This window comes from Danio rerio, chromosome 6, assembly GCF_049306965.1.
Source record: "Danio rerio strain Tuebingen ecotype United States chromosome 6, GRCz12tu, whole genome shotgun sequence".
In the NCBI taxonomy this organism is placed as follows: Eukaryota; Metazoa; Chordata; class Actinopteri; order Cypriniformes; family Danionidae; genus Danio; species Danio rerio.
Window position 1 is genome coordinate 53,251,091 of NC_133181.1, and position 16,454 is coordinate 53,267,544.

General features: G+C 34.9%; 1 protein-coding gene across 11 annotated transcripts in view; it reads right to left on the reverse strand.

The window, feature by feature from the left end:
- The window catches only part of mtss1 (MTSS I-BAR domain containing 1), a 104,924-nt gene that overhangs the window by 25,390 nt on the left and 63,080 nt on the right, over positions 1 to 16,454 (reverse strand). For all 11 annotated transcript variants that reach the window (XM_068221742.1, XM_073953048.1, XM_068221739.1 and 8 more), the window contains 3 exons: positions 10,759 to 10,843; positions 10,594 to 10,685; positions 8,246 to 8,320 (listed from right to left, as the gene is read on the reverse strand). In XM_068221742.1, coding sequence (XP_068077843.1) covers positions 8,246 to 8,320; positions 10,594 to 10,685; positions 10,759 to 10,843 — 252 coding nt within the window. The remainder of the gene's footprint in view (positions 1 to 8,245; positions 8,321 to 10,593; positions 10,686 to 10,758; positions 10,844 to 16,454) is intronic.

Here is a 16,454-nt window from a genome sequence, read left to right on the forward strand (position 1 = left end):
AGATCACGCAGCTCAACTGGTATCCGTTAATGCAGAGGTTGATATTAATCCCTGGCTGTGTTTTCTTTAAGATTATAGCTTAAAAATACAATACAATACATTATTTGGTCATCATAAATCGGTCTCTTTTGTCAAGTTTAATTATTATTTATCCTTTACTTACAACATACAGTGCCCAGCATATATAAGTACACCCTTCACAGATTTCTCTTTTAAATTCATATTTTTAATAGGAAGCTATCCAATATTATATTTGTGCATATACATTAGATTAGTCAGTACTAAAGCCAAATCTGCCGCTTATCTAAACAAAATAACTTGTGATAACGGTCTAAAAACTAGAACACCTAAATTTATGTTATAGAAAAATATTAAATACAAATGGAAAAAAAAGGAAAAAATTAAGAGAAGCAAAAAATATGAAACATTTAACTGAAATTTTGTAGGTTGTAATTGTTTTGCAATATTTTATTTGAATTTAATTGTATCATCTCTTAAAAATGTTTGAATTTTCTTGGTGACTAAAATAACACTTTATTAAATACATCTGTTTAATAAATCTGATTTGTTTAAATGCACCAAAATATATTGCCTATATTCAGTGAGAAATGGATCAAAATATTTATTTTCAAAATGGGGTGTACTCAATTATGCTGAGCCCTTTATCTATTGAGGGTTATCAGGTTACTGTGATGGGTTCAAATCCATTAATATTCAAAACATGGTCAATAATGGACCCTTTTATTCCATGGATAGGGTTTTTTATGTAGATACCAGAAAAAAAACCAACGCAGCATATGGCAACTTTAAATCCGTGTAAAATTAAAAAACTGCAATGTTTATTTTCCTAGCACACATTGTCTGTTATTAGGAGCGCAATTAATTCATGCAGGCAAAAGAAAACTTGCTTTGGTAATCTTTAAAGTCTAACCATTTGCTTCAGTGTTTGGTGTGGCGGCACTGTGTTGACGTCTGATTGACGCTTCAGCAACAATATTCTTAGCCACGCCCCTCTTAAGGATGTGAAAAAGAAAACCCTGCCCACTACTATATAATCCACTTTAGTTAGAAGTACATCAACTGAAAAATAAAATCTTAGCAACTATCACTTCACGCAACATTAATAATAATCAGAACTTTAATATGGACGCACTCAATTTGTGATCAAGTGGCAACAAATGGCTTACATTAAACCAATATGAGCAGGTCAACATAAAGATAAGCTAAATACTATCAAGCATACTAGGACTAAATAATAATATGCAAATAATACCAGTATCAATGCATTCCCTCAGATAAAATATTAACAAATGCTGTTCATTCAAACACTGCTGACACGAAGCAGAAATTCCAGAGCTTGTTTTTTTTTTCCCAAGGATCTCAAACACAGCAGAAGCGGCACTGGAATACTAATGTGTGAGAGTTTTAATAATTCAGATCTAACGCTGTTTTTTCTTGATGATCTCCACGCAGCAGCGTCCAAGTCTCTTTTGAGCGGTCTGCCCCCTCCCCATAGACCTCTGAATAACACAAATGTACGATATAAAGATGAATGTGCACTCAGAGACGCATCACAGGTCCAGACGCCATATTTATTTTCATTCTCTCACCATCTGTGTGAGTTATGGCAGTAAATCAAACAGCGCTGCGATGGGTTTATAGGTGTGCGATGGCGATATAAAAGCACTAGCCTCTGAATCACTTATGCTAACACTTCATTATGACTCAGAATGTGTTAAGAAAGCGACATGCTTTCCTCATGCTGAGGCAGATGATTAACACTGTAGTAAAGGTAAAACAATCATTGGATCATCATTGAATTTTTTTTTTTCATAAAATTACCTTTTATGTACTGTATAGTTGAAGTCAAAATTATTACTGTTTGATGCAATGATGATTTTTTTTATAACACATTTTTTTTTTTAATATAATTATTTTTTCGGGGTTTTCACCTTTATTATTGACATGACAGTAGATAGAATTGACAGGAAAGCACGGGGAGTAGAGAGAGGGGAAGAATCGGCACAGGACCACGAGGCAGGCACCGGAGTGCACGTGTCGACGCACTAACCACTACACCACTGGTGCCAACTTTTCAACACATTTTTAAATATGATTGTTTTAATAACTCATTTCTAAGAACTGATTGATTTTTTCTTTGTCATGATGACAGTACATAATACTTTACTAGATATTTTTTCAAGATACTAGTATTCAAAGTTAATGTAATTTAAAGGCTTAACAAGGTTAATTAGGTTAACTAAGCAAGACATTGTGTAAAGGTAGTTTGTTCTGTAGCCAATCAAATAAATAATTGCTTAAAGGGGCTAATAATAGATTTGGGTATCGTTTGGGGTGATTTCAATATCGAAATTTTGATACCGGTGCTAAATCAATACTTTTAAAGTGGTGTCAAAATGACACCTGAAACTACTTTTGAGCCACAAAATTATGGTGGACAACTCTAGAAAAACGTTTTTATTTGACAAAAAGTATTAAAGTATACAATACTATACAATTCAATTATATTATAATTCAATTCAATTAAAATTTAATTATTAATTATGATTATTTGTTAGTTAGCATGAATGCAAAGTCATGAAAGTAAATTAGCTTACAACTAACCTGCGGAGGCTGTCATCAAAATCAGTGAAGCCCTTTTTTCTAAGGTTGGGGCTTGAGTCATCAGTCAATCAGGCTTCGTTCTGCGGACTTTAAGTTTGATCGGCATGCCTCATTTGTTCCGTGATTTGTGTGGGTTTGTGTCGTGTACGCTCACTTCTGTTTTGGTATTATGATTTGTTCCTTCTTGTCTCTGAACTAATCCAAATATCTGTAGTCTCAGTATGGTGTAAAAGTTTATCGTTCCTTTTTGAGGAAAAAAGAATAGGTTAATAAGTCGTGCGACATACCTTTTGCCCGTAGTTTAATGAGTGTTCAGAAACATTAGGCAAGTGGGTGAGCTCCACTTTTTGTATTTTTACTTATTATTTCAGGCAGTGTATTTATTGGCATGGAATACGCTGAAGATTTTGCCTTCTTTTTCCACATTTTTATTTTCGTTAGTAAGTTTAGAGAGGATCTTGTGTTCTAGTTTAGGTGGCTGTTGGTTTTTTGTTCTTTGCTTTGACACCACTCTAGTGTCTTTCCTCTCCTGCAACTTTTGGCTTGGTTATATTTCTGTGATTGTTTCTATTTATGTTTAAATGCACTGTTCAAAGCACATACATGCTCTTTTGTTGGCTTTATCATATTTCCTTATAGAGGAATAAACTAATTAATTGTTGTTTATTTGTCTTTGTTTATCTCCATCCATTCTCTTCAGTCATGTAGATGTCACGCTTTCTCTCCCTAAACACCCTGTTAAATCGTAACACTATCATTTGGGAAATATTTGGAAAGAAAAAAAATTCACAGAAAGGCTAATTATTTTTTTCTTCAACTATAGTGCTAATCATTTAAAGTATAAACAAGCTTTTTTTATCAATGAAATGAAACTAGGTTACTGACTTGTTGGAAATGCAAAATATTACATGATTAGCAATGCAAATATAAGCATCAACACAAACTCTTCTAAAGAAATACTAAAGAACTTGAAATAAACATCACCAAAGAACATTGCCTGGCCTAATTATACAACATCTAGGTTTTCAGTTCTCAAAAATCAGTAAGCACTGTTAAACCAAAAGACACTGGATCAAAGGTTATATTACTGCTAAATACAAGATCGTGAAGACTGAGACAGAGCGTGAAGCAGCTTTTGAAAGGGAATTTGTGACCACAGGGTGTTTTCCCCATGTTGGGAAAGATGACATGGCAATGGAAGGAAGGATGGGGATCTCTTTTCCTCTCTCACAGCTTACGTGGCCTTGAGAGATAGCAGCTATTCTGGTGACAATGTTCCTTAATAAACTTATCATTTCCTCAAATGCTAACGTTTTCTTTTTTTCCTTTCAGAAACTTACAAAAATAAATACCTTCGGCATCTAGACAGCTTCTTAGTTAAAAAAACAATAGAAAAATGCACATAAAACCATTCATATGCTAAAAATGTTTTACATTCTTACATCCTTTGAGTCTTACAGTTCAAAAACGCCCTATGGTCCTTAACATAGATATACCAATGTCTCCTCTGTTTTGTTTGTTAGGATCGTTTTCTGAAATGGATGTGGTGCCACAACATAAAAGTTGGCTATTGGTTAAATTTGTTATTAGAGCACATGGTCATGGAAAAGTTGTCTGCTTTAGCCAGGAAAAGCAGTAGTGTAAAAGAAACAGTGGTCACCTTTTATAACTTTGTGTAAAAATTTTTTAGATATTTAGAAAAAAATGGTTGCATATAATGCAGGATTATTTCTATATAATTTTCTATTAATCAATATGTAAATAGTGAAAATGGCATTGCGTCTTCTATAGTTTATTTGTTATTGTGGGGTATTTTAAATAGTTTCAATGTGAATTGTATTGCTAAAAAAAGAGGTTTTCAAAATCCAATAATATTTTCCATTTTTTCATATTTTTGTCTTCAGTATTATTATACAATTTTCCATTATTTACATATATCAAGTATCCATGCTAAATTTAGAAGAAAAAGTTCAAAAAAGTTTATTTTATGCTGACCAAAGGCTGCTCACATTTGATCAAAATAACATAAAGAAATGTTTTTAAATACTGATGCAGATACGGATAAGCATTTGTACTTTAACATGTAATTTATGATAAGTATCATAAACAGTATTTTTCAGTATCAATTATCCAGTGGTTAAGGTCACAATCGTTAGGAAATCATTCTAATTTGCTGAGTATTTTCGTGGAAACCATCATTCAATTTCATGATCTTTTGATTAGCTTGAAGTTAAAAAAAATGACATTTATTTAAAATATGCTTACATTTTTTATTGTTTATTACAGTCAACTTTATCCATCCTTACTCATTACTTAACTTCTTAAGACAAATATATGCTTTAAATTTAATGCAGTGAATAGCAGCTTAATAAGTTTTGCATGTGTGTTGATACCTTGTTAGTTTATTTTTATAATTTACAAATATATCAATTGACAGTACACTCACTGGCAACTTTATTGGGTACACCTTACTAGTACTGGGTTGGACCTACATTTGGCATCAGAACTGCCTTAATCCTTCATGACATAGAATTAATAAGTTACTGGAAATATTCCTCAGAGATTTTGGTCCACATTGACATGATAGCATCACGCAGTTGCTGCAGATTTGTCGGCTGCACATCCATGATGCGAATCTCCTGTTCCACCACATCCCTGGTGCTCTACTGGATTGAGATCTGATGACTGTGGAGGCCATGTGAGTACAGTGAACTCGCTGTCATGTTCAAGAAGCCAGTCTTGGCTTTATTACATGGTGCGTTATCCTGCTGGAAGTATACTGATGGGTACAATGTGGTCATATAAATGAAAATCCCAGTAGATCAGTAGTTTCTGAAATACTCAGACCAGCTTGTCTGGCACCAACAAAGCCACTTAAATCACCTTTCTTCCCAAGCTTGGCTTGAACTGCAGCAGATCGTCTTGACCGTGTCTACATGCCTAAATGCATTGAGTTGTTGTCATGTGACTGGCTGATTAGAAATTTGCATTAACGAGCAGTTAGACAGGTGTACCCAATAAAGTGGCCGGTCAGTGTATGTTCACATATTAAAGGATGCATTTGTTTTATACAGTTTTGTGTTTATATTTTAGATCTTTAATTTGTGGGTCCTTGTTACCATAAATGCCATGACTGAGCTCATATAATGATTTATGCGTATGAGCGCACACAAATCTCATGTTTTAAAAGTCATTTTTATCACATCCTCTGGAAATGTTGAATAAGCGTTTGTGTGAGGGTGGATGCAGAATATAGATGAGCGGGAGTGTTGACCCTCAAACAGGCCAGAGCAGAAGTGAACACTGAACGACTGCTCAGTCTCTTACTTCTGCCCACACACATGCACACTCTATAATGACACAATGCATTAATCTCTCTCTCTCTGTCTCTACTCCATGTGTTCAATCCATCACCACTCCATCTCTTCCTCCATCTAGAACTCGGCTGGAAACTCAATTATGCCAAATCTTTAAAGTTATCAAACCAAGCATTTGTTTTTAGTTTCCACAATTTTAGTTTCCACAAAAACATCAGTAAGTTAGAATTTCTTAAAGGTGCTGGATGCATAAAAATACCAGTTGCTGCAAATTTGTCGGTTGCACATCCATGATGCGAATCTCCCGTTCCACCACATCCCTGGTGCTCTATATGTTCAAGTACAAATGCTTATTTAACAGAAAAAGCGGAATTCTTAACACAAACATGTCTGTTTTGAACTAAAATCAAAAGATTTACATTTTGCAATAAAGCAGCTATAAATTATCATTAGAAATATGTTTTGTTGCAAAATAATGAAAACTAAATTTAAAAATTACTGATCAATTGACAAAAAGAAAGCTGAAATAAAGCAGAAATAAAATAAAATTAAATTCAAGTTTATTTGTGTAGCACTTTTCACAATAATTGTTGTTGTTTTAAAGCAGCTTTACAAAATCAAATTAAGAAAAGTTAAGGTCATTATTTACCATAACTTTATTAGTTACTAATAATTTTAACTAATTAACTAGTAACTAATAGCTTTTAACAGTTAAAGTTATTATATATAAACATACCTCAAATAAACGTAGTGAATGATTTTTCTAAAAACATACATTAGACAATTTAGCAACTGAAGGTACAAGTTTTAATAAATTAAAATTGAACTCACTAAAAATTGAAATAAAAAAAAAACATTATTTTTTATATAAATACTATATTATAGTATGAAAGCATATTAAATAACATATGTAGTTTTTAGATTTTATTTTGTTATTTTTGCCATACATCAGCAAAGAGTAAATATTACCACCATGTATAAATATAATCAACTAAAAACATTGTAAAAATATTATTATCATTAGATTTTTTTGTATTACAGCAATGACAATTTTGTTATGAGTGTGCTTACTGATGCCACAATAGAAACAACGGTTGAACAAACAAGCTCTGTTTTCCTTATGCAAATACCATTTGTTATTTTATTTTCTTTTTTTTATAGTTGGAATAAATATAACCAAGATGTATTCCACATAGAAATTCCCTTTTTTCCTTTTAATTTTAGAGGTGAAATATGAACTAGGGGTGTGCTTTATATTTTAAAGCTCTACATGATTCAGTAGCTTCTTTTCCATTCTAAGATGCACAAAACTGGAATATCACATAAAAGACGAGCAATTACAGCAGCGTTTTCATCCAATGAGTCAAAAAAAAATAAAAAATTAAAAAATAAATTGTGCCTTCTTTCCTGATTAACTGGCACCAAATATCAACAGTAAACACAGAATTTACTGCAGTAAGAGTAGCTGTGTGAATCGTTTCTTTATTAATATTGTTCCACAGAAGACAATGCAGGCATGCGTTAGAAGGTGTGAGACGCAGAGCACAGACGCTCTTGACCATTCTGAAGGTAATAAATGATATATATATATATATATATATATATATATATATATATATATATATATATATATATATATATATATATATATATATATATATATATATATATATATATATATCATAACACTAATACTGAAACTGTTAAGGTGTTTTAAATTAACCAAAACAACATTTCAGCCTGCTGGTTTTTATCATTCACACATACAATCCTACTTACTTATGCACATACATTTTTTTATGCACATTTTCCAAATGTATGCACATTTTGGCATTTCCATAAACCATTTTTATGTGCTTATCCAAAATGTGCATAAAAACAGGTGGATGGAAACATTGCCATTGCTTAGTTAACTAGTTAAGGTTAATTAGTTAATGACCTTCACTTCTACACCGTGATATCTTAACATTTACTTTTAATCTAAATCTGTTCAGATAAACACTATAGGACTGTTTCAATGAAGCTCTCAGTGCAGTTGAACTGGGTGCAAGATCACCAAGCTTGATGCCATGACAACACGAGGCGTGGTATTATGACAACACAGGGTGTGGAGCCAACAGAAGCCATGAGCACGACCTATTGTGTTCACACAAAGAGATCTGAGGCAGAGTGTGTCTATAACTAGACAACAGGACTATATGTTGCAACTCACAGAACATTATTAGGATGCTATTTACTCAAGGTGTTCACCCGTGGGTTTCACTTCACTTCAATCAATGTTATAATAAGTGCTGAAGTCTTACCTTTTTTGACTTTCTTCTGCAGTTTGATCGTGTCCGAAGATTTCTTTTTGATCTCTGAACGTGCTTTTTTATATTCTAGAAACAACAATAATAATAATAAAAGATGCATATTAGGCTTATGATAGTAAATGATTAGCAAATGATTATGATTAGCAAATGATAGTAAAGAGAGTTGTAATACACATCTCAAATACAGTTGAAGTCAGAATTATTAGCCCCCCTTTTCATTTTTTTTTTTATATTTCCTAAATGTTTAACAGAGCAAGGAAATTTTCACAGTATGTCTGATATAATTTTTTCTTCTAGAAAAAAAAATTATTTGTTTTATTTCGGCTAGAATAAAAGCAGTATTTAATTTTTTAAAAGCCATTTTAAGGACAAAATTATCAGCCCCTTTAAGCTATATTTTTTCCTGATAGTCTCTAGAATAAATTATTGTTATACAATAACTTGCCTAATTACCATAACCTGCTACCCTCATTAACCTAGTTAAGCTTTTTAATGTCACTTTAAGCTGTATAGGAAAAATATCTAGTAAAATATTATGTACTGTCATTATGGCAAAGATAAAAGAAATCAGTTATTTGAAATGAGTTATTATAACTAAGTTTAGAATTGTGTTAAACAGAAATTGGAGAAGAAGAAAAAATACAGGGGGGTTAATAATTCTGGCCCTTAACTGTATGTGCACCAATGATAAATGTGCCTATCTTAGTAAGCATTGGTAAAAAATTATTCACAAAGATGTCAAGCGAAACGACCCTTTAGCCACCCCAGACAGACAGACGTGTTGGAGGACGTGGGTGTAGCGGCGCGTTTACAGGAGAGCTGCAAACCAACTGATTGAACACCTAATCTTTTATATGACATAATGGATTGTTCTCATGAATAAATGATCCATTATGAACTGTAATATAACTGTCTGAGGGACTCCCACAGAGTTAAGAGCCATTTAATAATTAACTGTGTGCAGCTAATAGGACAGTTTTTCCAACACTGATATTCTTAAAGCGGCTGTGATATGCATATACTTTTCTTTTGCCTTGAGGAGGCAATTTGAGATGTTATGGTTTAAAAAACAAACAATCAAGCTTGGGGTGCTTCCACACATGTAGATCAATTGTTTTGTTCTGAAACAGGGATTATAATTGTTACAATGTTGCTCTTTGTTCTTGGTGTGGTTGGCTTTCACACTGCAAAATTTCTAATCGGACAAAAAGAGCTAAAACAAGTCACGTGCGAATAAACTCACCTCACATTGGTCAGAGTTCCACTATTTATTTTTCAGAGTCCTGCTCAGCTGTCATGCGTCCTTATTTTAATTTATGACGATGAGCAATAAAAAATTAGAAGCGAAAAGCTGCACTTTCATTTTGAAGGGTGACAAGCACAGACATCGTCACCAAATATAAATCAGAGGTAAGACTTTCTCATACATAGTAGGGGTTAGGGTTGGGCCGATGGACAATGCCATCGTCCATCGCTGATGGCCAATAGACAAGCTGCTGAGCCGGCATCGCCTCCACCCCGTCTTCGTCGTAAACCAGCTCGTGAAAAATACACACTTGGGCCCTGTTTACACTAATAGGTCTTAGTGTTAAAACACACACACGCATGCTCCTCTGAGCTCCAGAGAGCATTGCACATCGGACAGATGATCAAGTCTCTGTACATTTGCGCAAACGAGTGATAATCGCCCGGAAAAAGGAAAAGTCTCCTTGTTGGTCCTCAAATAAGTCTCGCACCCTTTTAACCCCCGGATCCCTCCTCGCTCTTCAGACACGTTGTGCGCACTTAACTAAATTTAATCAAATTAAATTATGAAATTAAGTTTAATTCAATTTCATCTAAAAACTTAGTTTCTTCATGTTGTCCCAACACAAATTGATTGTGTAGAACTCTTTTTTTTTTTTTTACAGAGTAGCAATTTTAATAGTTTCAATTGAAAGCCAAAGCAAAACTTATAATATCTCAAAAGGTCATAAAGACATCGTGAACAGAGTTTTGTAGCTCTGTCCTTTTAATACTTAAATGGTAATAAATTTTCAAGACATTACCTCTTAAAAGTTACAATCATTAAATCTTGGGTGCATAATAAGCAACTAACAAGCCTGGACTGACCATATGCAACAACTTGGTCATTTATCTAGGTCACTTTTTTATACTGCTTAAGTTTGCTTTCACAATTTCCTCTTTAAATGGAACACTACTTAGTTTGAAACTCTTTTATTTAAGGCACTAAAATGACACTTTATGCTCCATGGTACAAAACAAACTTTTTCCACACAAAGATTAAATGCTAAACCTGTTGAATTGTGATTAGATCTCTTAAAGGAGGAGGCTGATACCTTTGGCATGGTCTTTATCCAGCTGACTGGCAACCTTTTTCCACTCTTCAATTTTCAGCTCCAGAGGAGTGATCAGGTTATCCATAAGAGCCCTACACACAAACACACACACGTTAAAGTTTCCCAAATGTCCATACAAGTAATAAATAACCTGACTGGCCTTACGTCGTGAACAGTTTGAGCTTGTTCTCAATGCTTCGGTGCCTCATACACATTCTGGTTAAAGCTGATCCGATTTCTTTTGTTGCTCCTGAAGAGGGAAAAAAAGAGAAAAGAAATGAATATCATTGTCATTAATCTTATAATCTTACATTCAGGGCTCCATCAGGAGCTGCAAAATTCCAAGAGAGAGAGAGAGAAAGAGAGAGAAACATATTGCCTAAGAGTCCTGAAAGAGCAGTTTCATCACATTGTTCTCTCCTCTTCTTTTTAAGCCTTACTTTTTGCCTTTCTTTCTTCGGTACGTGTCTGAATGGGCTTCATTTTGTAACATGTCTCAGATAGACAGCTTGCAACATAACTCATCTTATCTTTAACAGGAATGTGCTTCAAATGATGCTGCACAGATTTCCCATTAATGAGGATAAATGACACAATTTTCCCAAAACTGAAACTTCTATCATCATTTCCTTGCTATCATGTCTTTCTAGACTCATCATTTCCAATAAAATCCAACTTAAAAGAACGATTTGCTTACAAATCATCACAATGACGTGTCATACAGACTACTTTTAAAAAGCTTTTGCGTTCTTTTTGAAGCTTGAAGCCTTCAGTTATACTGTAAGAGCATGGAAAACATTACTCCAAAGGAGGAGGAAAGTCAGTCCTACAGGGTTTGGAATTAAATAAGGAGTAAATAATGGCAGAAACGTTGTTCAATCTGAGCAATGATTTAGTGGGTAATTACATTACTGGCCTCACAAGATTTAAAGAGGCACTCAAAGCATATTTGACCTAGTTTCCTTTAGTGCAGGCCTTGTACCTGTATCAGGGCATGCTAACCAAGAAGACAGGAGGATGCAACCCACATTAGCAACTTTTCCCACTAGCTTTTTCCCCCAACATTTCATTTTTCATGGTAGTGCCAATGACGGTGCTTTCTGGAATGTAATACAAATGTGTCAGTCTTTGCCTTGGTGACACAAGTGTAATGTAAACAGAGAACTGGACGATGATGTTTTTGGCACTCCTTTTTTCTGATATTTACTTCCTTGAACCACAACAAATAAATAAATACTGATCTTCCAGTTCCACAAACTGGCAGCCAGGCAACAGAGTGACAACATCGCAACACCTCCAAAGTAACTTAAGAATTAAAGAAGGTAAAGATACAGTTAAACTTTTCATTTTTGCGTGGGTAATATAATGTATAATGTAATATAATCATTTTTTGTGTATATACAGCCAAGCCGGAAACTGCTCATTTCTCTGGCAAATTCTGACTTACAGTTTATGTTTCTTTACAATTCAAATGTAAATAAAAGTGGATTAAAAATACTGTATGTATTTTTTCCACAATGATGCCCCTCTTGTATATCCTTTTATTATATTTTGCGATAAGCCTGTGTTGTTTCCGCTAAAATAAAACTATTCAAAAATAAAACTATTCTGTTAAAATAAAACTCGATTCCGTTAAAATAAAACTAGCACTGCAACGGTATCGCAATGTGCACATCCACAATGGTCGAATCGCAAGATATGCAATGCTGAGTAGGGGTGTCAAAATGTATTGTTTCTTAAATGCACTGCGATGCAAATACCAACAATTCGGTATCGGTTCTGTAATAATCATAACCGGTCATTATGCACTGAGGTCCCTTATCACATATGCGTTATATGGCGGTAGCTTACTATGGCGAAGGAGGAAACCATGAGTGTTTAAAACGCTCCAACTACATAAAAAGCAGATAACTGTGCAACAATTCACTGCTTGTGAGTTTGCAGGGTCTCTCTGGGGCCCCTTTGACATGCTGGCGTGTTCGTGAGGTAACATTTTATCTCCTCTCGCAGCTGTTACAACAATGACATTACTTGTGGATGCAGACACGAGCAGAATGAGTTTTCTTTTCCACGTCGCCGTCTATAATGGATCAGCTGATTACCGCATCCATTTAACATCAGTGTGTCACTGTTTGCTGATCAGCGCCAGAGCTGCGCTGCCAATCGCAGCCTTTTCTGTTGAGCGTGTGATGAATCATAGGCGTTAAAAAACAAGCGGGATAATATTTACATTATACATTACGTTTATTTGCTATAAATGCTCCTGTTGTTCTGTGCATGGACTTTGGTTTTGATTGATACATTCAAAAAGAGTGCTTTTTTTCAGCAGGTAAAACTAAAGGTACAGTACATATGTAACTGACTGCTGTATTAAAGGATAAATATGTAACAAATCATTTATAAATATAAATACACTTAAAAATTCAACATTTTAATAGATGAATTATTGTGTTGCTAAGTGAAATATCAAATAGCTTATGGAAAGCATCGCCAATGCAACGTGATGCACAGAGATATCGAATTGAACAGAATTACGGCACGATAATCGTAACCGAACCGTGAAACCAGTGTAGGTTCACAGCTCTAATGGAGTCTGATTTATAGTTGACCAGAAACTACAGGATTGTATTTATTTACTGTATTTATATGGAATTTATACAAAATAATTTTGTTTCTAGTTCAAATATCTACATTTCAAAGAGAAAACAAGACAATTTACCAACCCCACTGGCAGATAATTTAGCTTGTTTAAAGGAAAAACTTAATTTTGACATTTCTTCTGAAGATGAAAACAAAACAATATTTTTAGTTGCTCTCAGACTTTGTAGATATTTAGACTAGAAATGAGACAAAGAAAAATAAGAAAAGCATTTCTTGCGTTGTGATAATTCAATTTCTGTACCTAAGTGCAACGTAGACACCCCAGAAAACCATTAAAGCTACTCAAAGCATCTTGTGAAACGGTACTCACGTCGCAATATTTATCACAGAAAAATAAAATAATCCGATTTTTCCAATATCGTGCAGCCCTAAATAAAACGTCAAACACATTAATACACTAAAATTATTGTCACACTGTTTGACACCCACCTAAAATCTACACACAGACAAAAACTCCTCTGTTGATCATCAAGCAATCAAAACTTAAGAGCGTGTAAGCACCTGGGGGAAAATCTGATGTATAATAATTTTAATATGACTATGCACTAGGGATGTAACGGTATCAGAATTTCACGGTACGGTAATACCTCGGTATGAATGTCATGGTACGGTATTTATTGAATCATTTACAGGAAAAAAAAACTTTTGAAAATACTCCAAAAAAGTGCCAAAAGTGTCAATGACATACAAATTAGCCATCTATCTGTTAGCTTTGAAACAGGAACTTCAATTTTAATAACAAAAAATTATTAAACCATGTAAAAAAATAAAGTTTCAATTTAGTATTGTTGAAAACTCATCACATTTAACATTTAATCACTCACTTAGATAGAGATGGGTTTAAAGGAAAATTATCATATAACTATAATCTGGTAAAAGCTGGGATCTCTGGGTATTTACAATGTCCCCTGCAACAGAAAAAACCCCTCTCATTTGGGACTGAGGTTTCTGGGACAAGAGAGATATGACTTGGTCCATGTTGACAGCAGTGGGTAACGTTGTGCATTGTCTTTCCCCCACTTGAGAAGACAAACCATGAGTGAGATAGAGGTCTCTTTGCGGTACAAGTCAATGTCTGCATCAATCTGAACAGTGTGCTGTGTTTCTGCAGTCCCCATGACTGTTATTAGTCGTATTCCCCAATTTGCAGGCACGTGCACACATAGGGCTCAACCTGTGCAGTGCACATGCCCTTTTTAGTCTTGGATAGAAAATGCCCTTCCAAAACGATCAAAAGTGCCCCCGCGACGCGACACAACCTCCGTCCAGTCCAGCCCTTCAGTAGGCGCGCGACAACACCTCTCGAGTATGCGCGCTCAACCCCCCCTCGGCGCTTTACAATACGCGCGCCACAACACAGCTGATCAGAACGCGCGCGACAGCACCGCTATTCAGCACGCGCGCGGCGACAACACCCGCTTTAGGTTCGATCATTTCCATCTTTTTTTCATCTCCGCTACTAGCAGTACACTCCATTTCCGCATTACTGGATCTGTAGCGACAACAGACCGCAAAGGATTATGGCCACGCCGGGGCTGATGGGAAATGAAGTTTCAGCTAGCTCCCGTTCGCTTCATTCGCCTGAGCAAATTTTCTCAGAAGACCTAGTTTTACCGAGTCATGCGACTTCGGTAATATCGAAAAAATTTAATATTGCGGTATGACGGTATTTACAATACCGTTACATCCCTACTATGCACTAGAGCTTAATATAATAAAACTCCTACTAACTAAACTATGTTGTTAATGTTATTTAAAAGACAACACAATGAGTAATATAAAACTCCTAATTGACATAATATTGAAGAATTAGAGCAGCACCCCCAAAGTTTTAAAGGAGGTCAATTACTTTGCTTCTGCATAATCACACTAATGCATCACTGCACCAAACCCTCCAGCATGCAGAGAGAGAAAGAGAGATCTGCACATTTATCAAGCCTATGCTAACATCACAGACAGGGTGCCAGAAAAACCAGCTCTTCCACGGGCCCTCTAGGCTTTGCTTTCACTATCTTTGCTCAATAACATCGAGCGAGAATGGTGCTCAAAACCTAGATTGAGTTTATTATGAACAGCAGAGATGTTTACAATGGAAGCTTTTCACTTCTCCTTTTCATTGTCTGGCTGAAATGGATTTATTTACCAATGCAATGTGTGACACGACTGCTGTGAATTACACTCGTTATAACACAATGATTCCTTTGCCTTTCCGATAATTCTCTAAGTAAGTAAAAAAACAATCAATCTCTCACGGTAAGTAAAGGCATTCTCATTTTTAGGGCCACACACCAACAAATGTTGGACTTTGTTTGACTTTTCCCCCCAACCTAAAGTCAGCTGAGCAAAACAAAAAAAGTTAATAACTGATCTGAGATGAATTCAACAATTCACTTTAACATTGAGGCCAAACATCTGGGAAAGGCATAGACTAGACTGGCTCACTTAATGTTATGATACATTACTACCTGAATAATTCTGATTACAAAGCCTGATAAACTAGTGAGATTCTGCATTACATTGTAATGATACATTCACTAACCTGCCCACCCATAAGCGCAAAAATGATTATGCTTTCTGATAAAATAATATAATTGCTTTTAGCATACTTGACCTTGTTGATCACAGTGATTAAAATGAATTTACTTTAAGTCTGTACAAACATTCTCAATGCTGCTATTAAAAAGAGCCCCTACTATGCATTAAAAAGGTCATATTTTGGTTTTGGGGGTCTCCAACAACCGGCTGATATAAATGCAAGATTAAAAAAACACTTTTAATGTCTTAAACATGCATTTATTTTTACCTAATTATCCTAACAACTCCTATATGAATAGTTCAGTGATTCATTTGTTTCCAAACTCCTTCTTAGCGCAATGCTAATCTGCGCTGATTGGTCAAATGACCCAATCTGTTGCGCGTGAGACAGAGAGAATCACCCACCACACCTTAGCAATAATTCTGAAGTAGTCAGAGTGCAGAGTATATGTGTGAGCCCAATGCAGGAGTGCATTAAAGCAATGCAGTTAAACACCAGCATATTGCTCTATTCTTAATCATGATGACTCACATTCAGTATTAATCTACACAGTGGCAAAAGCTGAACTATTCTGAACCGTGACTGCCACATGTATAAGAACAGCTGAAGGTGGCCATAGCAAAGACAAATGGCAGTGGATCGCGAGCACACAAACATTAAAATC